General features: G+C 36.2%; 1 protein-coding gene across 1 annotated transcript in view; it reads right to left on the bottom strand.

The window, feature by feature from the left end:
• Positions 1–27,207, bottom strand: part of LOC136043902 (exportin-4-like) — a 160,769-nt gene that overhangs the window by 120,855 nt on the left and 12,707 nt on the right. Inside the window, exons 2-4 of the mRNA XM_065728931.1 lie at positions 26,170–26,275; positions 23,286–23,461; positions 15,432–15,539 (exon numbers count right to left, since the gene is read on the bottom strand). Of these exons, the coding sequence (XP_065585003.1) occupies positions 15,432–15,539; positions 23,286–23,461; positions 26,170–26,275 (390 nt within the window). The remainder of the gene's footprint in view (positions 1–15,431; positions 15,540–23,285; positions 23,462–26,169; positions 26,276–27,207) is intronic.

The raw sequence follows: 27,207 nt of genomic DNA on the forward strand, positions 1-27,207 counted from the left end.
TAAATATGAAGTTTCATGAAAATCCGATTACTCCTTCGTAAGTTAAAAATACGTCATTTTTTCTTATTTTTCAGAATTACTCCCCCCCCCCCCATTGAGCGGATCCGTTCCAATTATGTAAATCACGTATGCAAGACTTCTGCCTATTTTTCCAACCAAGTTTCATCCCAATCCCTCCAATCTAAGCGTTTTCCATCATTTTAGGTTTCCACCCCAAACTTCCCCCAATGGCACCAGATCCGGTCAGGATTTAAAATAAGAGCTTTGAGACACGATATCCTTCTAAATATCAAATTTCATGGAGATCCAATCACCCGTTCGTAAGTTAAAAATACCTCATTTTTCTAACTTTTCGGAATAACCCCCCCCCCCCCAAATACCCCAAAGAGAGCGGATCCGTTCTGGTTATATCAATCATGTATCTAGGACTCGGTTTTTTTCCCACCAAGTTTCATCCCGATCCCTCCACTCTAAGCGTTTACCAAGTTTTAGATTTCCCCCTCCAAACTCCCCCCAAATGTCACCAGATCCGGTCGGGTTTAAAATAAGAGCTCTGAGCCACGATATCCTTCTAAATATCAAATTTCACTGAGATCCGACCACCCGTTCGTAAGTTAAAAATACCTCATTGTTTTTAATTTTTCAGAAATACCCCCCCCCCCCCCAACTACCCCAAAGAGAGCGGATCCGTTCCGTTTATGTCAATCATCTATCTAGGACTTGTGTTTATTTTTCCCACCATGTTTTATCCCGATCCCTCCACTCTAAGTGGTTTCCAAGTTTTAGGTTTCCCCCTCCCAACTCCCTGCCCCCGTCACCAGATTCGGTCGGGATTTAAAATAAGAGCTCTAAGAAACGATATCCTTCTAAACATCAAAGTTTCATTGAGATCCGATCACCCGTTCGTAAGTTGAAAATACCTCATTTTTTCTAATTTTTAAGAATTACTCCCCCCCCCAACTACACCAAAGAGAGCGAATCAGTTCCGATTATGTCCATCATGTATCTGGGACTTGGGCTTATTTTTCCCATCAAGTTTCATCCCGATCCCTCCACTCTAAGGGTTTTCCAAGATGTTAGGTTTCCCCCTCCAACTCCCCCCAATGTCATCAGATCCGGTCGGGATTTAAAATAAGAGGTCTGAGACACAATATCATTCCAAACATCAAATTGCATTAAGATCCAATCACCCGCTCATAAGTTAAAAATACTTCATTTTTTATATTTTCTCCGAATTAACCGTCCCCCTACTCCCCCCCCCGATGGTCAAATCGGGAAAACGACTATTTCTAATTTAATCTGGTCCGGTCCCTATACGCTTGTTAAATTTCATCGCCCTAGCTTACCTGGAAGTGCCTAAAGTAGCAAAACCTGGACATTAGGTTTCCCCCCTCCAACTCCCCCCAATGTCGTCAGATCCGGTCGGGATTTAAAATAAGAGCTCTGAGACACAATATCATTCCAAACATTAAATTTCATTAAGATCCAATCACCCACTCATAAGTTAAAAATACTTCATTTTTTCCATTTTTTGCGAATTAACCGGCCTATTATTGGTTAATACCAAGTGCCATAAAAACGAACCAAGAGCCTGTGTATGTACCTGCAGTCCTTTGAGTCTGCAAGGCTATTGAAATATTCAACACCCGACTTTAGAATAATATCAAAAATGATTACCTTGCCCTTTTGAATTATCGATACCGTTCTTTATAGGTAGGAATTTTTTCATACATTTCAGTTACAAGTTTATCCTTATCTTTTGACATAGATTCTTTGAATGACCTGCTCATCAAATTCATGGAAAACGTTTTAAATACGTATTTAAATTGCGCATTTGAAAAGACGGCCTTTGAAACAGGTGAACAATAACTGGGGTCCGCGTTGTCTGTGCCCAAAGGACATGGGAACTAACTAAAAGTCAATAGCTAAGTTCATGAATGTATAATCATCATTGATGACTGTCACAGTGTAAAAATATTTTCCCTTTACTGTGCTGACTGCATAGATGACTGGAACAGTTACATCCGCAGGACTTTGCTTCTTAGGGAATTCCAATTTCGTCAGCAATAGTTACAGCTTAGGGGTATAAGCCTAGAGAAGGAAACATGTTAAGAAAACATTTCATAATACGCAAAATAGCTGTAGCAAACACCTTTTGCATGGATCCCCCCTATACTTTACCGCCAACCCCCCTTCCCCTAAAAAGCAAATATATAGTCCAAATTATATCAAACCAATGCATTCTGTCCCCCATCACTTGTTTTCCGGTTCTTCTTTTAAACAGTTAATTCAATTAATAAGTACAAGGTATGAAACAAGAGAGACGCATTGGGAGAGTAGAGGGGAAATATAAAATTTCGACTGTATATTTACACATTAAGGGAGGGGGGGGGGGGGTAAAATATAGGGAGTTCCATGCAAAATCTGTTTGATACAATTGTTATGCATATTGTATTCTTATCATGCTTCCTTCTCAAACATGTTTCCTTCTTAACTCGTAAGTTAAAAATACCTCATTTTTCTAATCTTTCAGAATTAACCCTCGCCCCCACTCCCCCAAAGAGAGCGGATCCGTCCCGGTTATGTCAATCACGTATCTAGGACTTGTGCTTATTTTTCCCACCAAGTTTCATCCCGATCCCTCCACTCTAAGCGTTTTCAAAATTTTAGGTCCCCCCCTCAATTCCCCCAATGTCACCGGATCCAGTCAGGATTAAAAATAAGAGCTCTGAGACACGATATACTTCCAAACTTCAAATTTCATTAAGATCCCATCACTCCTTCGTAAGTTAAAAATACCTCATTTTTCTAATTTGTGCAGAATTAAGCCTCCCCAACTCCCCCACAGAGAACGGATCCGTTGCGGTTATGTCAATCAGGAGTCTAGGACTTGTGCTTATTTTTCCCACCAAGTTTCATCCCGATCCCTCCACTCTAAGCGATTTCCAAGATTTTAGGCCCCCCCCCCCTCAATTCCCCCCAATGTCACCAGATCCAGTCGGGATTTAAAATAAGAGCTCTGAGACACGATATCCTTCCAAATTTCATTGAGATCCGATCACTCCTTCGTAAGTTACAAATACCTCATTTTTTCTATTTTTTCACAATTAACCCTAGCCCCCCCCCCAACTCCCCAAAACAGAGAAGATCCGTTCCGGCTATGTCAATTATGTATCTAGGACTTGCGCTTATTTTTTCCACCAAGTTTCATCCCGATCCCTCCACTCTAAGTGTTTTCCAAGTTTTAGGTTTCCCCCTCCCAACTCCCCGCCCCCGTCACCAGATCCGGTCGGGATTTAAAATAAGAGCTCTAAGACACGATATCCTTCTATACATCAAATTTCATTCAGATCCGATCACCCATTCGTAAGTTGAAAATACCTCATTTTTTCTAATTTTTAAGAATTACCCCCCCCCCAACTACCCCAAAGAGAGCGAATCAGTTCCGATTATGTCAATCATGTATCTGGGACTTGCGCTTATTTTTCCCATCAAGTTTCATCCCGATCCCTCCACTCTAAGTGTTTTCCAAGATTTTAGGTTCCCCCCCTCCAACTCCCCCCAATGTCATCAGATCCGGTCAGGATTTAAAATAAGAGCTATGAGACACAATATCATTCCAAACATCAAATTTCATTAAGATCCAATCACCTGCTCATAAGTTAAAAATACTTCATTTTTCCTATTTTTTCCGAATTAACCGGCCCCCACTTCCCCCCCCCCAGATTGTCAAATCGGGAAAACGACTATTTCTAATTTAATCTGGTCCGGTCCCTGATACGCTTGCCAAATTTCATCGTCCTAGCTTACCTGGAAGTGCCTAAAGTAGCAAAACCGGGACTTTAGGTTCCCCCCTCCAACTCCCCCAAATGTCATCAGATCCGGTCGGGATTTAAAATAAAAGCTCTGAGACACAATATCATTCCAAACATCAAATTTCATTAAGATCCAATTACCCGCTCATAAGTTAAAAATACTTAATTATTTCTATTTTTTGCGAATTAACCGGCCCCCCACTCCGCCACCCCCCCAGATGGTCAAATCGGGAAACGACTATTTCTAATTTAATCTGGTCCGGTCCCTGATACGCTTGCCAAATTTCATCGTCCTAGCTTACCTGGAAGTGCCTAAAGTAGCAAAACCGGGATCGACAGACTGACAGACCGACAGACAGACAGACCGACAGCATTGGCGATTGCTATATGTCACTTGGTTAATACCAAGTGCCATAAAAAACTCCGAACCGGGGGGTAAGTGTTAGAAGTTATTCCCCGGGGCATATAAGGTTTTTATGGAAGGCTTGGTCTAATAAAATTTGCAGGGGGCTCATTCCATTGGAAACTGAAAGTTCTATTTCCCTTTTTAAGAAGGCAAAGGAATCAAAGGGTAACTAGCCCCCCCCCCCCTACCCTCTTTTCCCCAAATACATCCGATAAATTTTTAGACAGCCATTTTGTTCACAATAGACCAAAGATCATATAACACAAACTCTAGGGTTGACACAACCCCCAGAGTCTGGAGGCAAGTGGTGTGAGTTATACCCCTGGGGCATATAAGGTTTTTATGGAAGGGGTGGTCGTGGAAACTTCGTATGGGCATATTTGATTAGAAAAGAAAGTTCTGGTTCGATTTTAAAAAGTCGAAAGAAATCGGAGGGCAACTAGGTCCCTCCCCTCTATGCTCTTTTTCCCCAAACGAATTTGGTCGAAATTTTGAGATGGCCATTTTGATCAAAATAGTCCATGTATCATATAACAATACCTTTCGTGTTGACACAGCCCAGCAAAGCTGGGGTCAAGGGTTGTAAGTTATTGCCCGAAGGGCATAAGGTTTTACTTGGGTAATGTTTATGATTTAAGCATCCTAGATGAAAGTGTGATCAAAATAAATGAATTTTTAGAGATTTTGCGAGTTCAGGGTGCCAGAATAAATTTAAGATTAATGTTAAGAAGACTACGTCGCTAAGGCTAGGAATAAGTAAGGCTGAAAATGTGACGTTGGGTAGTGAAAAGATCGATCAAGTGGACAGTTTCACTTACCTTGGTAGTATTATCAGTAAAGACGGTAGGCGCAGCGAAGCTATTAAAAGTAGAATTAAAATATTAAAAGTAGAAAAAGGCTCGAGGTGTTTTTTCACATTTGAAAAAAGTTTGGGAGAATAGGAAAATAAGTCTGCGGACTAACATTAGAATATTGAAAGCTACAGTGATGACAGTGGTCAAATGTGATTCTGGTTGAGGCATGGGTGCTCCGAAAAACGGAGGAAGATTTGCTACAAGTTTTCCAGAGAAATTGTCTACCGATTGTCTTGGGTATAAAATTTAAGAGATTAAAACCGGTTTAATTAAACAAGCAGTGAACAAAACGTACTAAAAATAAAACACAACAAAAAACACTAATTAATAAAAAAATCGAAAATTTCAACTGGACATCCGGGAGCCTTTACCAATGAGAAAAGACAGAAAACAGAAAATATTTGAATCTTAAAAAATAACAATACAACAAGAAGGAGCGAAAAAAGGACAAGAGACAAACAAATAAATAAGACTCACATTCTAAACAATTCCGGAACTGCAAAAACTGTAATTTTCTGCCTAATCACCAACAAACGTATGTCACTAGTACAACAGATATTTCTCCTCTTTATATTCAGATGGGCAAATGTTTTGGATTGTCTAAGAAATTATCTACTGTCTTGTGTACCCGACTGACTGACCATATTTCTATCAATAGGCTGTGCGAAAATGTGTGGTTCAATCCTGATTTCTAGGGCGATAATGAGAGAAAGGTTAAGATGGCTAGGGCACGTTCTGCGGACGAAGGATGACAGTTTGCCGAAGAGTGCCCTTTTCGGCCAACCGTTTAGGGCTAAACGGAAGGCAGGTCGTTCCGAATGAAGTTGGAGGATTTCTTTTGGAAAGATTGAAGGGGAATTCCTGGGAGGGTGTAAAGAGCATAGATTGGGACGGAGGAGGAGCATGCGCTGCTCTGTTGCCCTCAGGCCGCTTTGTACTGCGGTGAGTCGCTAGTAGTACTAGCAGTAGTAAAAATAGCAAATATTGCTATTCCTTATTATTGTCTTTCCTGTTTTCTATTTCATGATGAGTTTCTAATGTAAATACTGTGGAACTATTTGACTACTAGCTACTATAAATGTTTTCCACATAATGTCCAAAATGATGAAAGGCCAAATACCCAATGTCTTTAAGTTAGCATAGTATCCTCTGAAAAAAATCGAGCAAGCCTACAAAATGACGAAAAGGCAATGACAAAAAAAATGAAGGCAATAAAGAAAACCGACGAATAGCCAATAGGAGTCAATTCAGAAATTGTCAAAATACTCGAAAAGATCTATTCCAATCTCTGCGGACGCTGCACAGCCTGAGAATGATGACGAGAAACTGTTCTCGTTTTACGACGATGGTAATTGTCGTTTCATTTCTGTTTATGACTATGGTAAAAACAGAGAACCGGTTGTCAGAGTCCAAAAACGAGGGAATGCCCCCAATTGTTGCCTTTTATGTGAGTTTTCTGTAAATAGATTTTTGTTTCGCTTTTCTTATCTTGAATTTTCTCTATTGCTGCCACAAAACCAGAAGTACTAGCAGTTTTAAAGTTACCCTTCGGGAAAAAGTAAAAAAAGTCAAGATATAGAGGTGTGTAGGCTGCCATTTTTTTTCCCGGTGTCTACAACTTTTAAACATAAAGCGGTTTTCATTTGAGCAGAATGATACTTTGCTTCTATCTTTTATCTAACTAAGGCATTTTCTTCATTTCATTACCATTTTTTTCCCGGTGTCTACAACTTTCAAACGTAAAGGGGTTTTCATTTGAGCAGATTGATATTCATTTACTTCTATCTTCTATCTAACTAAGGCATTTTCTTCATTTCTTTACCATTTTTTTCCCGGTGTCTACAACTTTCAAACGTAAAGGGGTTTTCATTTGAGCAGATTGATATTCATTTACTTCTATCTTCTATCTAACTAAGGCATTTTCTTCATTTCTTTACCATTTTTTTCCCGGTGTCTACAACTTTCAAACGTAAAGGGGTTTTCATTTGAGCAGATTGATATTCATTTACTTCTATCTTCTATCTAACTAAGGCATTTTCTTCATTTCTTTACCATTTTTTTCCCGGTGTCTACAACTTTCAAACGTAAAGGGGTTTTCATTTGAGCAGATTGATATTCATTTACTTCTATCTTCTATCTAACTAAGGCATTTTCTTCATTTCTTTACCATTTTTTTCCCGGTGTCTACAACTTTCAAACGTAAAGGGGTTTTCATTTGAGCAGATTGATATTCATTTACTTCTATCTTCTATCTAACTAAGGCATTTTCTTCATTTCTTTACCATTTTTTTCCCGGTGTCTACAACTTTCAAACGTAAAGGGGTTTTCATTTGAGCAGATTGATATTCATTTACTTCTATCTTCTATCTAACTAAGGCATTTTCTTCATTTCTTTACCATTTTTTTCCCGGTGTCTACAACTTTCAAACGTAAAGGGGTTTTCATTTGAGCAGATTGATATTCATTTACTTCTATCTTCTATCTAACTAAGGCATTTTCTTCATTTCTTTACCATTTTTTTCCCGGTGTCTACAACTTTCAAACGTAAAGGGGTTTTCATTTGAGCAGATTGATATTCATTTACTTCTATCTTCTATCTAACTAAGGCATTTTATTCATTTCTTTACCATTTTTTTCCCGGTGTCTACAACTTTCAAACGTAAAGGGGTTTTCATTTGAGCAGATTGATGTTCATTTACTTCTATCTTCTATCTAACTAAGGCATTATCCTCATTTCATTACCATTTTTTCCCAGTGTCTCCAACTTTCAAACGTAAAAGGGTTTTCATTTGAGCAGAATGATACTCATTTACTTCTATCTTTTAACTAAGGCATTTTCTTCATTTCTTTACCATTTTTTTCCCGGTGTCTACAACTTTCAAACGTAAAGGGGTTTTCATTTGAGCAGAATGATACTCATTTACTTCTATCTTTTATCTAACTAAGGCATTTTTTTCATTTCATTACCATTTTTTCCCGGTGTCTACAACTTTCAAACGTAAAGGGGTTTTCATTAGAGCAGATTGATACTCATTTGCTTTTATCTTCTATCTAACTAAGGCATTATCCTCATTTCATTACCATTTTTTCCCAGTGTCTCCAACTTTCAAACGTAAAAGGGTTTTCATTTGAGCAGAATGATACTCATTTACTTCTATCTTTTAACTAAGGCATTTTCTTCATTTCTTTACCATATTTTTCCCGGTGTCTACAACTTTCAAACGTAAAGGGGTTTTCATTTGAGCAAATTGATATTCATTTACTTCTATCTTCTATCTAACTAAGGCATTTTCTTCATTTCGTTACCATTTTTTTCCCGGTGTCTACAACTTTCAACGTAAAGGAGTTTTCATTTGAGCAGAATGATACTCATTTGCTTTTATCTTCTATCAAACTAAAGCATTATCCTCATTTCATTACCATTTTTTCCCAGTGTCTCCAACTTTCAAACGCAAAGGGGTTTTCATTTCAGCAGATTGATATTCATTTACTTCTATCTTCTATCTAACTAAGGCATTTTCTTCATTTCGTTACCATTTTTTTCCCAGTGTCTACAACTTTCAACGTAAAGGAGTTTTCATTTGAGCAGAATGATACTCATTTGCTTTTATCTTCTATCAAACTAAGGCATTATCCTCATTTCATTACCATTTTTTCCCAGTGTCTCCAACTTTCAAACGCAAAGGGGTTTTCATTTGAGCAGAATGATACTCATTTACTTCTATCTTTTATCTAACTAAGGCATTTTCTTCATTTCTTTACCATTTTTTTCCCGGTGTCTACAACTTTCAAACGTAAAGGGGTTTTCATTTGAGCAGATTGATATTCATTTACTTCTATCTTCTATCTAACTAAGGCATTTTCTTCATTTCGTTACCATTTTTTTCCCAGTGTCTACAACTTTCAACGTAAAGGAGTTTTCATTTGAGCAGAATGATACTCATTTGCTTTTATCTTCTATCTAACTAAGGCATTATCCTCATTTCATTACCATTTTTTCCCAGTGTCTCCAACTTTCAAACGTAAAAGGGTTTTCATTTGAGCAGAATGATACTCATTTACTTCTATCTTTTAACTAAGGCATTTTCTTCATTTCTTTACCATTTTTTTCCCGGTGTCTACAACTTTCAAACGTAAAGGGGTTTTCATTTGAGCAGAATGATACTCATTTACTTCTATCTTTTATCTAACTAAGGCATTTTTTTCATTTCATTATCATTTTTTCCCGGTGTCTACAACTTTCAAACGTAAAGGGGTTTTCATTTGAGCAGATTGATACTCATTTGCTTCTATCTTCTATCTAACTAAGGCATTTTCTTCATTTCGTTACCATTTTTTTCCCAGTGTCTACAACTTTCAAACGTAAAGGAGTTTTCATTTGAGCAGAATGATACTCATTTGCTTCTATCTTCTATCTAACTAAGGCATTTTCTTCATTTCATTACCATTTTTTCCCGGTGTCTACAACTTTCAAACGTAAAGGGGTTTTCATTTGAGCAGATTGATATTCATTTACTTCTATGTTCTATCTAACTAAGGCATTTTCTTCATTTCTTTACCATTTTTTTCCCGGTGTCTACAACTTTCAAACGTAAAGGGGTTTTCATTTGAGCAGATTGATATTCATTTACTTCTATCTTCTATCTAACTAAGGCATTTTCTTCATTTCTTTACCATTTTTTTCCCGGTGTCTACAACTTTCAAACGTAAAGGGGTTTTCATTTGAGCAGATTGATGTTCATTTACTTCTATCTTCTATCTAACTAAGGCATTATCCTCATTTCATTACCATTTTTTCCCAGTGTCTCCAACTTTCAAACGTAAAAGGGTTTTCATTTGAGCAGAATGATACTCATTTACTTCTATCTTTTAACTAAGGCATTTTCTTCATTTCTTTACCATTTTTTTCCCGGTGTCTACAACTTTCAAACGTAAAGGGGTTTTCATTTGAGCAGAATGATACTCATTTACTTCTATCTTTTATCTAACTAAGGCATTTTTTTCATTTCATTACCATTTTTTCCCGGTGTCTACAACTTTCAAACGTAAAGGGGTTTTCATTAGAGCAGATTGATACTCATTTGCTTTTATCTTCTATCTAACTAAGGCATTATCCTCATTTCATTACCATTTTTTCCCAGTGTCTCCAACTTTCAAACGTAAAAGGGTTTTCATTTGAGCAGAATGATACTCATTTACTTCTATCTTTTAACTAAGGCATTTTCTTCATTTCTTTACCATTTTTTTCCCGGTGTCTACAACTTTCAAACGTAAAGGGGTTTTCATTTGAGCAGATTGATATTCATTTACTTCTATCTTCTATCTAACTAAGGCATTTTCTTCATTTCGTTACCATTTTTTTCCCAGTGTCTACAACTTTCAAACGTAAAGGAGTTTTCATTTGAGCAGAATGATATTCATTCAAAATGATACTCATTTGCTTCTATCTTCTATCTAACTAAGGCATTATCCTCATTTAATTACCATTTTTTCCCGGTGTCTACAACTTTCAAACGTAAAGGGGTTTTCATTTGAGCAGATTGATACTCATTTACTTCTATGTTCTATCTAACTAAGGCATTTTCTTCATTTCTTTACCATTTTTTTCCCGGTGTCTACAACTTTCAAACGTAAAGGGGTTTTCATTTGAGCAGATTGATATTCATTTACTTCTATCTTCTATCTAACTAAGGCATTATCCTCATTTCATTACCATTTTTTCCCAGTGTCTCCAACTTTCAAACGTAAAAGGGTTTTCATTTGAGCAGAATGATACTCATTTACTTCTATCTTTTAACTAAGGCATTTTCTTCATTTCTTTACCATTTTTTTCCCGGTGTCTACAACTTTCAAACGTAAAGGGGTTTTTATTTGAGCAGAATGATACTCATTTACTTCTATCTTTTATCTAACTAAGGCATTTTTTTCGTTTCATTACAATTTTTTCCCGGTGTCTACAACTTTCAAACGTAAAGGGGTTTTCATTAGAGCAGATTGATACTCATTTGCTTTTATCTTCTATCTAACTAAGGCATTATCCTCATTTCATTACCATTTTTTCCCAGTGTCAACGTAAAAGGGTTTTCATTTGAGCAGAATGATACTCATTTACTTCTATCTTTTAACTAAGGCATTTTCTTCATTTCTTTACCATTTTTTTCCCGGTGTCTACAACTTTCAAACGTAAAGGGGTTTTCATTTGAGCAGAATGATACTCATTTACTTCTATCTTTTATCTAACTAAGACATTTTTTTCATTTCATTACCATTTTTTCCCGGTGTCTACAACTTTCAAACGTAAAGGGGTTTTCATTAGAGCAGATTGATACTCATTTGCTTCTATCTTCTATCTAACTAAGGCATTTTCTTCATTTCGTTACCATTTTTTTCCCAGTGTCTACAACTTTCAAACGTAAAAGAGTTTTCATTTGAGCAGAATGATATTCATTTGCTTCTATCTTCTATCTAACTAAGGCATTATCCTCATTTAATTACCATTTTTTCCCGGTGTCTACAACTTTCAAACGTAAAGGGGTTTTCATTTGAGCAGATTGATATTCATTTACTTCTATGTTCTATCTAACTAAGGCATTTTCTTCATTTCTTTACCATTTTTTTCCCGGTGTCTACAACTTTCAAACGTAAAGGGGTTTTCATTTGAGCAGATTGATATTCATTTACTTCTATCTTCTATCTAACTAAGGTATTTTCTTCATTTCATTACCATTTTTTTCCCGGTGTCTACAACTTTCAAACGTAAAGGGGTTTTCATTTGAGCAGATTGATACTCATTTGCTTCTATCTTCTATCTACCTAAGGCAAGTTCTTCATTTCATTTCGTTTTTTTCCCGGTGTCTAAAACTTTCAAAAGTAAAACAGTTTTCATTTGAGCAAAATGTTACTCACTTGCTTCTATCTAACTAAGGCATTTTCTTCATTTCATTACCATTTTTTTCCCGGTGTCTAAAACTTTCAAACGTAAAGGAGGCCTTAGTTAGATAGAAGATAGAAGCAAATGAGTATCAATCTGCTCAAATGAGAACCCCTTTAGGGGGGTTTTCATTTCATGAAGGCATTTCTTCATTTCGTTACTTTTTTTTTCCCAGTGTCTAAAATTTTCAAACGTAAAGAAGTTTTCATTTGAATAAAATGATACTCACTTGCTTCTATCTAACTAAGGCATTTTCTTCATTTCATTACCATTTTTTCCCGGTGTCTAAAACTTCCAAACGTAAAGGGGTTTCCATTTGAGCAGATTGATACTCATTTGCTTCTATCTTCTATCTACCTAAGGCATTTTCTTCATTACAATACCATTTTTTTCCCGGTGTCTACAACTTTCAAACGTAAAGGGGTTTTCATTTGAGCAGATTGATACTCATTTGCTTCTATCTTCTATCTAACTAAGGCATTTTCTTCATTTCATTACCATTTTTTCCCGGTGTCTAAAACTTTCAAACGTAAAGGAGTTTTCATTTGAGCAGAATGATACTCATTTGCTTCTATCTAACTAAGGCATTTTCTTCATTTCATTACCATTTCTTTCCCGGTGTCTAAAACTTTCAAACGCAAAGGAGTTTTCATTTGAGCAAAATGATACTCACTTGCTTCTATCTAACTAAGGCATTTTCTTCATTTCATTACCTTTTTTTTCCCAGGGTCTAAAACTTTCAAACGCAAAGGAGTTTTCATTTGAGCAAAATGATACTCACTTGCTTCTATCTAACTAAGGCATTTTCTTCATTTCATTACCATTTTTTCCCGGTGTCTACAACTTTCAAACGTAAAGGGGTTTTCATTTGAGCAGATTGATACTCATTTGCTTCTATCTTCTATCTACCTAAGGCATTTTCTTCATTTCATTACCATTTTTTCCCGGTGTCTACAACTTTCAAACGTAAAGGGGTTTTCATTTGAGCATATTGATACTCATTTGCTTCTATCTAACTAAGGCATTTTCTTCATTTCATTACCATTTTTTCCCGGTGTCTACAACTTTCAAACGTAAAGGGGTTTTCATTTGAGCAGATTGATACTCATTTGCTTCTATCTTCTATCTACCTAAGGCATTTTCTTCATTTCATTACCATTTTTCCCGCTGTCTACAACTTTCAAACGTAAAGGGGTTTTCATTTGAGCAGATTGATACTCATTTGCTTCTATCTTCTATCTACCTAAGGCATTTTCTTCATTACAATACCATTTTTTTCCCGGTGTCTACAACTTTCAAACGTAAAGGGGTTTTCATTTGAGCAGATTGATACTCATTTGCTTCTATCTTCTATCTACCTAAGGCATTTTCTTCATTTCATTACCATTTTTCCCGGTGTCTACAACTTTCAAACGTAAAGGGGTTTTCATTTGAGCAGATTGATACTCATTTGCTTCTATCTTCTATCTACCTAAGGCATTTTCTTCATTACAATACCATTTTTTTCCCGGTGTCTACAACTTTCAAACGTAAAGGGGTTTTCATTTGAGCAGATTGATACTCATTTGCTTCTATCTTCTATCTAACTAAGGCATTTTCTTCATTTCATTACCATTTTTTCCCGGTGTCTAAAACTTTCAAACGTAAAGGAGTTTTCATTTGAGCAGAATGATACTCATTTGCTTCTATCTAACTAAGGCATTTTCTTCATTTCATTACCTTTTTTTTTCCCAGTGTCTAAAACTTTCAAACGCAAAGGAGTTTTCATTTGAGCAAAATGATACTCACTTGCTTCTATCTAACTAAGGCATTTTCTTCATTTCATTACCATTTTTTTCCCGGTGTCTACAACTTTCAAACGTAAAGGGGTTTTCATTTGAGCAGATTGATACTCATTTGCTTCTATCTTCTATCTAACTAAGGCATTTTCTTCATTTCATTACCATTTTTTCCCGGTGTCTACAACTTTCAAACGTAAAGGGGTTTTCATTTGAGCAGATTGATACTCATTTGCTTCTATCTTCTATCTAACTAAGGCATTTTCTTCATTTCATTACGTTTTTTTTCCCGGTGTCTAAAACTTTCAAATGTAAAGGGGTTTTCATTTGAGCAGATTGATACTCATTTGCTTCTATCTAACTAAGGCATTTTCTTCATTTCATTACCTTTTTTTTTCCCAGTGTCTAAAACTTTCAAACGCAAAGGAGTTTTCATTTGAGCAAAATGATACTCACTTGCTTCTATCTAACTAAGGCATTTTCTTCATTTCATTACCATTTTTTTCCCGGTGTCTACAACTTTCAAACGTAAAGGGGTTTTCATTTGAGCAGATTGATACTCATTTGCTTCTATCTTCTATCTAACTAAGGCATTTTCTTCATTTCATTACCATTTTTTCCCGGTGTCTACAACTTTCAAACGTAAAGGGGTTTTCATTTGAGCAGATTGATACTCATTTGCTTCTATCTTCTATCTAACTAAGGCATTTTCTTCATTTCATTACGTTTTTTTCCCGGTGTCTAAAACTTTCAAACGTAAAGGAGTTTTCATTTGAGCAGAATGATACTCATTTGCTTCTATCTTCTATCTAACTAAGGCATTTTCTTCACGTGATGGGAGAATGAGCACCAGCTGTGTTAGATTCTTGTTGGAAATTCTCCTCTGAATTTTGTTCTGTAGACTCTTTGATTTTTATGCAGATGTCAGCAGCTTTGTTGGCAATTAAATTAATTACCTCGTTGTGTTTAGTACCTTGGTGATTTGACACCAAGAAAGCTTGGTGGAAAGTTTTCTTGGTGGAAAGAAAGCTTGATGTTTCTTTCTTGAAAACTCCATATTGATTTTCTTCAAATTTCAAATTTGAAGACTTTCTTTCAAATTTGAAATTTGAAGACTTTATTTCAAATTGGAAATTTGAAGAGTTTCTTTCAAATTTCTGTAAAAAGTTGGGTTAAAAATGTTCCAAGGTTTGATAATTGTACATCTTTTCCCATTTTTGCACATTTCAAGTCTGTCAGTCCGATTTCTGAAGATCATAGATTGGGATGGAGGAGGAGCATGCGTAGCTCTGTTGCCCTCAGGCCGCTTGGTACTGCGATGAGTTGTTAGTAGTACTAGCAGTAGTGAAAATAGTAAATATTGCTATTCCTTATTATTGTCTTTCCTGTTTTCTCTTTCATGCGATGCGAGTTCTAGACACATTAACGAGAAAATTGACAGATCTCTGCTTCCGATCATAGTCTGGACATAGTACATGATTTCACGAGCAGAGTAAACATCTCCAAAAGTTATTCAAACACTTTATGCACATTGAAATTCACAGCACTTCTTACTTAAAAAAAAAGTCTAATGGAAAATACGATGCATTAGTTTATATGTCATTGGTTGAACTGAAACATTATAAGAAACATTAAAGAGAGACTTACCATTGACGGATCTCCGCTTCCGATCATAGTCTGAACATGCTGCAGTATTTCACCTCGAGTAGAGCCAGCATCGTCTACACTTTTTCGCTTGACTATGACCGCTACAATCTTTAATGCAAGAAGTAAATTAAAATGAACAACATATGATCTCGGCTAGCATCAGTTAAAATTCAACTATATATACATTTTGAAATAAATTTTTAATCCTAAACAGACAAGTCGCTGATTCTTGTAGCTTCAAATTCGTCAGGGGAATATCTTACGCTTCCTCAGTTTCTATTCAATAAACATTGATGCTCTGTTCATCCGAAGAGCGTTTAAATAAAATATATTGTAACAAAAATAATCCTTGCAAGAACGCGTTCAGAGAAAGCTTAAAAATAGGTTCAAATACAAAAATCAGATTTTTCAAAAAAAACCTAAGTCATCCAAACTCAAGAATTAAATTTTTCAATCTTACTGTCTCATAGCCGTTTTTCATCAGTGTATTTATCTCAGAGAACCTAAACCAGTATAACTGAAATATCAAAGAAATGTTAAGACAACCCAACAAAAACAATTAGTTAAATTCTAGTGGAGGGGCTTCTTGCAATTTTGGAAAATAGTTGAGTTAGTTAGATGAAGAAAAGCTTCCAGGGATGAATCCAGAAACTAAATATACCCACCGAAAATATTGGTACCGACCTATGGTCGGACCCAGGACGATATCCAGGTTTTTTTTACAAAAAAAAATTGACAAAATATAACAAATATCTATTTAAAGTATTTTGATACTTTTGTACAATTCAGACTTCGGGGGAGGGGTTCAAACCAGGTAAAACTGCCTCCCTGGAAACAGCCCTGAAAATATCTCATTAGATTTAGGTAAAGTGCTCAGGGATTACTTACTTTCACACGAGTTTTTTTTTTTTTTTTTTTTTTTAATTCAATTCCACACAAGTCCAATAAATCATAAAAAGCAGTTGAGTTTGGCGCAATTTTTCAGAATACAACAGTTTTTGGTAAATATCTGTAAGTAAGGAGCAAACCTGTCCAATAGTAACCAAAAGATAAAAAAGTGAATTTTGATAACAGCTAAATCATTAAAAGAATAGGCTTTTTATGCTGATTCCCAATATATTAAACCTATTAAGCTTAATGTTACTCCTCAAAAGCTAGGAGCCAGATAAAAATTCGCCTTATTTTTGAAAAAAGGGAAACGATCCCAAAAAACTTAACCCGACTCTGGAGGCTTCAAACTCCTATCAACAAAAATGTGCAATTTGTAATTTTTGCCAGAAGAAAGATCTCGGATACGTGTTTATTTCTTTGCTTTTCCCATGGATGGTTGTACCGACTAATGGCCCTAGAAAAGGGGGAGATGGCCCGTTCAAATAGATATTTAAAGGTCTTGTGCCGTTTTTAAGTGACCAAAAACCTTGGAGAGCAACTAGACCCCTCCCATGCATCTTTTTCCTTAAGGACATCCAGTCAAAATATTTAGATAGCCATTGGCTTAGCATTATTGAAAGATTTAATAACTATGCCTCTGGTAATGGTATGGCTCCCCACAACTCCTAGGGGAAAGACTGTAATTTATACAATTCATCAATTGTTGGCATATAGTATTTATTATTGGGAAATAGACGAAAGTTTTTCCGGAGGGGGGGATTTCTATGGCAGGAAGTCTTCCACAGGGAAAATTTGCCGTGGGGAGAAATTTCCCAAAGAAGGAGGATGAGGATTCCCCGGCATTGTCTAAAAAACAATCAGAAATAAAACGGAAAAATAGTATTTTTCAACTAAAAGTAAAACACTAACACTTTAAACGAAAACAAATTATTCTCTTGTATAGGGGGTCGGTGCCCCGTCCCCTGCCCCTCGCCATTTACGCTAAAATTTGAGTTATTTCACAATTTTTTAAGAATGACTGCTGAAAAACAGGGGCTATTCAATTGGATTGAAATGCTGTTTTAAAATACTAAAAACATTTCAGTGTGACGACCGAGGGTGTTAGAGGAGGGGGCAATATTCTCATATACAGAATAATTTCTGTCAGTTAATGTTGCTACTTACTTTCAGTTGAATCTTTTTTAATTTAATCTAAAAAGGTCTCAAACTAAAATAACAATAAATCTAAAATAGATCAGGAATCTCAAACTAAAATAAAAATAACAAGCAGTGAAAAGTCCTATTAACAGCTATTTTTGTAGCTTTTCAAAGAGACGGTCTATTTTTTAGCCTTTCATTGAATGGTACACATCTGAATTATAGAAATGTATTTGCTTCGTATTCTTTTATAATTTCGTTACAAAAACAAGTTCATAGTGAAAAGTCCTATCAACAGCTATTTTTGGAAGTGTTCAAGGAAACGGCCCATTTTTTTTAGCCACGACTAGGCCTTCCTAATTTAAGAGTAAACATTTGAACCATGGAGCCGTATTTGCTTCGTATTTTCTATAATTCCGGTGAAAAAATTTGGAGTTCACAGTGAAAAGTCCTATTAATAGCTATTTTTTTAACTTTTCAAGGACACGGTCCGTTTTTTTGCCAAGACTAGGCTTCCCTGATTGAATGGTAGACATTTTGAATCAAAGATACGTATTTCCTTCGTATGTTTATAATTTCGTTGCAAAAATTTGGAGTTCATAGTGAAAAGTCCTATTAACAGCTATTTTTGGAACTTTTCAAGGAAACGGCCCCTAGTTTTAGCCAAAACTAGGCCTTCCTAATTTAAGAGTAAACATTTCAACCATGGAGCCGTTTTGCTTCATATTTTCTATAATTTCGCTGAAAAAATTTGGGGTTCACCGTGGAAAGTCCTATTAACAGCTATTTTTGAACTTTTCAAAGAAACAGCCCCTTTTTTGGGGCCGTCTTTCATTTTTCATTTAAAACAAGAGTCAAGAGCTCATATGGCACTTGTGACAAAGTCGGAAGAGCCAAGAGCCTCTTTCATTAGAGGCTCATTACGCTGTTTTAAAATACTAAAAACATTTCAGTGTGACGACCGAGGGTGTTTCATTACGATCTCTCCACTCTAAGCGTTTGCCAAGATTTCCAGTTTCCCCCTCCAACTCCCCCCAATATCACCGGATGTGGCCGGGATTTAAAATTAAAGCTCTGAGACACGAGATGCTTATAAATATCAAATTTCATTAAGATCCGATAACCCATTCGTAAGTGAAAAATACCTCATTTTTTCTAATTTTTCCCAATTAACCGTCTTTCTACTCGCCCCAGATGGTCAAATCGGGGAAGCAACTATTTCTAATTAGAAACGACAGCGGATAGAACCGCTGTCGGAAACCGACAGTGGTGCAAAAATGCCGTTTGCGCAAGATTTTCAAAACTAAACATCACGGACACCAATAGTCGACTGCAGTTTATCAATAGTTGCATGATTGATCTCAACTTATTATTCAGTTCTTTTATCCTTTTTTCAAGTTTTTTTTTTACATTAAGTTTTTTAACTTTTCAATTTAATTAAACTTTAAATTGTTTCATTATTAAATTATGAAGTTTTTTATTATTAAATATTTAATTATTATTTTGATTTTCTTACTGAAGAGAAGGAAACGATTGAGGTTTTTTTGTTTTTTGAAAATCAGTGCCGTTGTCCTAAATCAGAACTGAAAACAAGACATTTTTGGAAGCTTAAATCGCTGCCGCGTTCTTTGCAATTTGGCGCCAAATTGTTAGATCGGTGTCGTAAAAACTACGTGTAACCGACCCTTTAGAGCAAAGAAAAGAAGACTCAAATAAAGTTAATGAAAAAAATGGGAGCAGTAGGCCTAAAGGCAGAGAGGGAGGCGGGATAGGGGCTTGAAAAGGTCTTCCCGGAGCGCAATTTAGAACAGGTTCCAATGCTGAAACTTTCATTCACCCACTACTTTCCATTCGCTTCAGTACTTATTCATCTACTTCTTTCCAATTTAGCCAAAATTCCGCCCTCCTGAAGTTTACCCCATAGTTTTCCCCAGAAACTACTTTCAAGCAGTTCGTGGTAACGAACTGTAGCAAGGAGCGACCCGGCTCAATAGTAACCAAAACTCTAAAAAAACGGAATTTTATACCAATAGTTGCATCAGAAGAATCGCATTTTAATGCTGATTTTAAATATATAAGTTTCATCAAGTTTAGTCTTACCCATCAAAAGTTACAAGCCTGAGAAAATTTTCTTTATTTTGGAAAATAGGGGGAAACACCTCCTAAAAGTCACAGAATCTTAATGGAAATCACACCATAAGATTTAGCGTATCAGATTTAGCGTTTCAAGCTCCTATATACAAAAATCTGGAATTTTGTATTTTTTGCCAGAAGACAGATCACGGATGCGTGTTTATTTGTTTGTTTGCTTTTTTGTTTTTTTTTCCAGGGGTGATCCCATCGACCCAGTGGTCCTAGAATGTTGCGAGAGGGCTCATTCTAACGGAAATAAAAAGTTCTAGTGCCCTTTTTAAGTGACCGAAAAAATTGGAGGGCACCTAGGCTCCCTCCCACGCTAATTATTTTCCCAACGTCACCAGATCAAAATCTGAGATAGTCATTTTATTCTGCATAGTCGAAAAACCTTACAAATATGCCTTTGGGGACGACTTACTCCCCCACAGTCCCCGTGGGAGGGGCTACAAGTTACAAACTTCGACCAGGGCTTACATATGCTAATGGTTATTGGGAAGTGTACAGACGTTTCCAGGGGGATTTTTTCTGGTTGGGGTGGGGTTGAGAAGAGGAGGCTATGAAGGAAAAACTTTCCATGGAGCAATTTCTCATGGGGGAAGAAAATTTCCATGAAGGGAACGCAGGATTTTCCAGCATTATTAAAAAAAAACAATGAAAAAATAAATATGAAAGTTTTTTTCAACTGAAAGTAAGGAGCAGCATTAAAACTTACAACGAACAGAAATTATTACGCATATGAGGGGTTCACCTCCTCCTAATACCCAACTCTTTACGTTAAAGTATTTTCAGTAATTTCAACTATTTACTCTACGGCCTTTGTGATTCAGAGGTCATTCTTAAGGAATAGGGACAAAATTTAAGCTTTAGTGTAAAGAGCGAGGTACTGACGAGGGGGCGAACCCCCTAATATACGTAATAAAAACATACGAATATAGAAGTTCGTTACGTAAGCTAATTCGTAAGTTACGTATATCTTTTACTAATAAAAACGTTCGTAAAAAATTAAAAGTTCTATTTGCCTTTTCAAGTAACCAAAAAATTGGAGGGCAACTAGGCCTCCTCCCACGCTCCTTTTTTCTCAAATCATTCGATCAAAACTATGAGAAAGCCATTTAGCCAAAAATAAAAATAAAAATATGCAGATTTCGTTTTAATTATTCATCTGCGGAGAGCCAAAATCAAAACATGTATTAATTCAAAAACGTTCAGAAATTAAAAAAAAACAAGTTTTCTTATTTAAAAGTAAGGAGCGACATCAATACTTAAAACGTATATGAAACGTTTTCATATACTTCGTATATGAAAGGGGCTGTTCCCTCCTCAACGCCCCGCTCTTTACGCTAAAGTTTTTTACTGTTTTAAAAAGTAGACCAGACATTTTAGACCAGATGTTTTGCAATATTCGCTAGTATTCCTGGTTAGATTTCACGCCATTTCGTTAAAAAAAAACACCTTTATTGGCAGAAACCTGTCTAATTTCTTTAATAGGGCTAATTTTTTCATCTTATCTCACCCCCATGGGAGCTGGTGCACACCCCCTCCCTCCTGGAAAATAAGCCCCGGGAAAACAATCCCCACGGCTGGTTGGTCTGCAATCACTTTCGACTTATAAGAAAAGGACCAACTCGCAATTTCTGACGTAACAAATCCCCTCCAAAGTTTCTGCGACCATGAGGTAGAGGTTAGGATGAGGAAGGGGCATTCCTCCTCCCATACGGAATAAGTTTTCCTCAGTTCGGGGTTTAATGTTACTTTTTACTTTCATAATAACAGCGCAGACTAGAGACATTCCCAGAAATCAAGAGCGATTAAATATCAATTCACATTTTTGATGCGTTTTTTTTTTTACCCCCCCCCCCTCCCTCCTGCTCGAAAACAATAACCCCTCAAACAAAAGTCCTGGATACGGTCTTGGGGATTATACTTTAATTTCGGCCTCCACCCTCCCCTCGTCTCTCCCTTAGAACTAATTATTTATTTATCTGAAGGTTCAAAGAGAAGTAGGATGTTTTGGCCTTAAAATGCACTCTTTGAGGCATCTCCCTCCCTCCCTAACTACAAAACAATCAGAGAGCCCACTGTAAAGGTTTAAAGCCCTTGTATGCCAATGTTTGGAATTGTAAGCCAGCAGGGCATTTACCTAAGACTGTGATATTTGTCAAGACCTTAAAAATATTTCGGCTAGTTAGGGAGGGAAGGAGATACCTCAAAGGGTGCATTTTAATGCCAAAACATCCCAACTCTCATTGAACCTACAGATAAATACAGAATTAGTTCTAAGAGAGACAAGAGGGGAGGGTAGTGGTAAAAATTGATGTGTAATCGTCAGGGCCGTATCCAGGACTTTTGTTTGGAGGGCTTTTTTTCGAGCGGGTGGGGGGGTACAAAAAAAACTTCAAAAAAAGCCATCAAAAATGTGTAACTGATATTAATGATCACTCTTGATTTCCAAGAAGATTTCTGGTCTATGCTGTTATTATGAAAGTAAAGAGTATCCTTTAACCCCAAAATGAGCAGAATCTATTCCGTATAGGAGTGAGACTGCCTCTTCTTCTTCTCCATCTCCACCTCATGGTCGCAGAAAGTTCGGAGAATGCTCATTCGTTCAGAAATTGAGATTTCTGGTCCTTTTTCTTGTAAGTCAAAAGTAATTGGAACCAACCAGCCACGGGGGTATTTTCCGCAAAGTTAGGGGGAATTTTTCAACGGGGTATTTTCCGGAGGGAGTGGGGTATTTTCCATTGGGGGGGGGGGGGGGTAAACACCTATCCCTAGTTATTGGACTTATGTAAAGCTATAAGTCAGGCAAATTGTAGATTTACAGCAATCCTTCAGCCTTCCCCAAAATCTTAGCTCCTTGATTTTTAGCTTTTTACCATTTGAAACTCCATCAACAAGGGGGGAGGGGGAGGGGGATATTTAGTAAGAAATATTAAAGACAAGGAAATATAAAAGGAGGATGGAGGTTTCAGACACCACATGGTGTGATCAGGGGTTTGAGCAACTTGTTCAAAGACACCAAAGTTTACTGAAAAGAATCATGGTATTGTATCGCACTGGATAAATCTATTTTACATGACCCTCCCCCAACACACACAAACACATATCTCGAGCTTTGATGAGTTATCAATTACATTTCTACGGACAGGGCTGTGAAGTTGGTCCACTTTACCACCAATTCCAGATCTGTGTCTGACTCCTGAAACTTATTGCTCCGACTCTTAGCATTTTCTGCAAAGAGGTAAGAACTCCAACTCCAACATTTCTGCTAATTTACTGCAAAAATTAATTAGAGAAATTGAATAGAGAAAATGCAAAGTAATATTGTAGAATAATTATAGTCAATCATTAGTCTACAATATTAATTTTATTTATTATTGCCACTTTTTAGCAGTATTTAACAGTATTTGGCGTGACTCCAACCTTTATGTGTTTCAATGACTTCCAATCTACTTCAAATTCCGAAGGCTTTTAAATTTTAAAATTAAATTCTTTGAAATTTTAAATCAATTTTAAATAAATACAAATAAATAAAATTTTTAAATAAATTCAAATTAAATTAATTTAATTTAAATTAATTTTTTTGAAAAAAAAATTTTTGGTACAGAACTGTCATGATAAAAATAATGGGATTTCCTTAAACCTGGATAAATCATTTTAAAGCCATCACATGCTCTACCAGTAACTTACCTGTAAGATTTTTTCCCGAACAAAAGCAGCCAAGGTTGGTTTCCCTATGACATAATTGAACAGGTACTGACACCAAAAATTGATATCTGACTCTGGGATACTCTTCCATTCCCTAATAAGGGATTCCTTCAGTAAACCAGCTGATTCAAACAGCACCAAATCGACTGAAGAGTTATCTGCAAAGACGAAAAACCGCACTAAGACCTTATTGCCAAAATATAAGGAGGGGCATCGCTAAGAAGCAAAAGAAAAGGTATTTTTCAAGATTTAGAAGGGGGGACATTATGGTATTTAGCTATGCCTGAAAACCTTTGAGGAGTGCAGTCCAAACCTGCCTGTCGCAAAGGCCTTCCCTCTGGAAGAGACATTGATGTTCTTATAGCAAGAAACTGGCACTAGAACTTTTAATTTTATTTACGATTTTTTACTAGTAATAAATATACGTAACTTACGAAATAACTTACATAACGAACTTCCATATTCGTATATTTTTATTACGTATATGAGCGGGGGTTCACCCCCTTTACACTAAACTTCAAATTTTGATCGAATTCTTTAAGAATGACCCCTGAACCACAAAGCCCATTTAATTAGAATAAATAGATCTTTTGAAATTACGAAAAATACTTTAGTGTAAAGAGCGAGGCATCAAACAGTTCGTGGTAACGAACTGTAGTAAGGAGTGACCCGGCTCAATAGTAACCGAAACTCTAAAAAAGGGAATTTCGATACCAATATATACATCAAAAGAATTGAATTTTAATGCTTATTTTAAATATATAAGTCTCATCAAATTTAGTCTTACTATCAAAAGTTATAAGCCTGAGAAAACTGACCTTATCCTTGAAAAAGGGGGGAAGCACCCGCTAAAAGTCATAGAATCTTAATGAAAATCCCATCATCAGATTAAGCGTATTAAAGAACTCTACTGTAAAGGTTTCAAACTCCTATCTGCAAAACTGTGTAATTTTGTATCCAGAAGAAAGATCATGGATACGTGTTTATTTGTTCTTTTGTTTTGGATCTTTTCATTGAACAATTTATCAAGGGGGAAGAGAATGTACATGAAGAGGGCGCTGGATTTTCCACCATTATTTAAAAAAAACAATGATAAATTAAATAAAAAAAACAAGTTTTTTCAACTGAAAGTAAGGAGCAACATTAAAAATTAAAACGAACAGAAACTGTTAAGTATATAAGGGGGTCACTCCCACCTCAACACCTCGCTCTTTAAGCTAAAGTTCGAATTTTGTTCCAATTCTTTAAGAATGAACCCTGAATCACAAAGGCGGTTAATTAGAATAAATTGTTCTTTTGAAATTAGTAAAAAAAACTTCAGCGTAAAGAGCGAGGTATTGAGGAGGGGACGAACCCTCACGTATACATAATAATTTCTGTCCGTTTTAAGTTTTAATGTTGTTCCTTACTTTCAGTTGAAAAAAACTTGTTTTTTATTTAATATCTCATTGTTTTTTTTTAATAATACTGGAAAATCCAGCACCCCCTACATGGAAATTATCTTTCCCCATGATAATTTAATCCATGAATAGATCCTCCCATGTAGCTCTCGACCCCCCCCCTCCCCACCACCAGAAAAATCCCCCTTGAAAACGAAAGTTTACTTCCCAATAACCAATACTATATGTAAACAATGGGCAAAGTTTATAGCTGGCAGCCCTTCCCCCGGGGAGTGTGGGAGATCAAGTCGTCCTCGAAGACATAGTTATTCGATTTTTCGACTATGCTGAACAAAATGGCTACCTCAAAATTTTGATCAAGTGACTTTGGGGAAAAAATGAGCGTGAGAGGGGGCCTAGTTGCCCTGCAATTCTTTTGATCACTTAAAAGGGCAATAAACTTTTAATTTCCTTTCGAATGAGCCCTCTCACGAAATTTTAGGACCACTAGTTTAATACAATCACCCCTAGGAAAAAAACAAATAAACACACATCCATGATCTTTCTTCTGGCAAAAAATACCAAATTCCATATTTTTGCTGATAGGAGCTTGAAACCTCTACAGCAGGGTTCTCTGAGTGTGATTTTCTTTAAGATTCTATGACTTTTAGGGGGCGTTTCCCCTTTTTCGAAAATAAGGCAAATTTTCTCAGGCTTGTAACTTCAGATGGGCAGGACTAAACTTGATGTATTTATTGGTATCAAAATTCCGTTTTTAGAGTTTCGGTTACTATTGAGCCGGGTCACTCCTTACTACAGTTCGTTACCACAAACTGTTTGACAAAGTGCTGTCATCCTTTCCTTCCTTTATATCAATTTATTTCAATCTATAAAAATCAATTGCCTGAGTTACTTTTAAAATGCAGCCTATATACCTAGTTTTCAGCTGAGCACAATTGATTCTCTAGCCTGGGAGGGAACTTGTTTCTAAAGTTTATTTCTAAAGTTATTTCTAAAGTTAATTTATTTAAAGTTTACTTAAAAAGTTTAATTCGTAAACTAAAATTGTTTGTTATATTTCTGTTTAGTGTAGGTGTCACTACATTAATCACTGTAATTTCTACTTATTTTAGGCTTGATATCTGCAATGTCTAAACTAGTTTTTGCTTGTTTTAAATTTAAAATGGACTCTTTATTAAGCAATAATGGAAGTAACAACAACAAAAAACAATAAAGCTCAGGAGCCTTCAAAGAAAACCGAACTAGTTTCCTTGGTTAAAAGCCTAATAACCTAAATATTTAGGATAGCAAGATTTTTTTGCATGCTAAATTTAAAAACAAAACATTTTTAAAAAAAATTACAAATTTTTAAAAAGAAGTGTTTACATTCAAAAAAATTTGATGCAAATTCAATTACAATTTGCAAATTTGATTGCTATGCAAATGATGACATTTTCTTTTAATGATCTAAAGAGAAATACCTTTACCTAGGATATGGCGAACTAATTGATAAGGAGATCTCAACTTCCGGAAATCCAGATAAATAGTCTCTGCAGCATTTCTCTGTTCATTTGTAACTATATTTGGAGGGGCCTAAAAATAAACCAGTTTAGGTAAAAGGCACAGTCTATCTTATTTAATAAAACAAGAATTGGCACATAAATTTAAATAACTAGAACATGTCATGCCTGAAAACAGGTTAATTTTACAGGGGCCACACAACTTTTGACAGAGCAGGCTCGAAGTATGGAAAAAGTTTCAAAGCTGCCAGTAGCATAATTCGACAGAATTCCAAAAGCTGTCAACACTTTAGCAGCACAACTTGTTTTTTGACAGCTTTTCTTTGAGCAAAAAATATTTTTATATGTAAAAACGGTATTTTCAGGCAAAATCTGCCAACAAATTTGAAAACTGCCAAGTAGCATTGCTACTATGCCACCACACTTTTTGCATGGAGGGCAGGGTTACAGACATGCCCCTCTTACTCCAGGAAGCTAGGAACTATTCTAAGATGCAAAACCCTCCTCCCTGACGAGTCAGTCTTGCCTCTGTTCATATCCTACATCAGAGAGGTCATGGAATATAATGCCCTCTTTTTGTTGGTGCACCAAAAAGCCACATTGCTTGTCTCCGATATCCTAGAAATTGAGCAGTTTGCAGAACCACTCCTGGAAATTCTGATGCCTGACCCCTACAATCAATCAAAGATTGTTTCAGCATGGTAACTATGTTGGTCTTTGTAAAAAAAAACAATAAAAAAAAAAAAAAAAAAAAAAAAAAAAAAAACATGCATTCCCCACCGTCAGAGGGGTTACTGAAAGTCGTTCCTGATAGGACACAGCCGCTAAGGGCAACTTGTCAAAAAATAGCCTGGCGGGACTACCTTGAGCAGGGTACACCCAGTCAGGAATAACTGAAATTGAGCTTCTCCCAATGGTTCATCTTACTTGGAAAAGCCTCCCAGCAAAGGTAGTTCCTGAAAATTCCTCACTTGAAGCATTAAAATGAAGGTACAACAAATACAT

The sequence above is a fragment of the Artemia franciscana genome, chromosome 2 (genome assembly GCF_032884065.1).
Source record: "Artemia franciscana chromosome 2, ASM3288406v1, whole genome shotgun sequence".
In the NCBI taxonomy this organism is placed as follows: Eukaryota; Metazoa; Arthropoda; class Branchiopoda; order Anostraca; family Artemiidae; genus Artemia; species Artemia franciscana.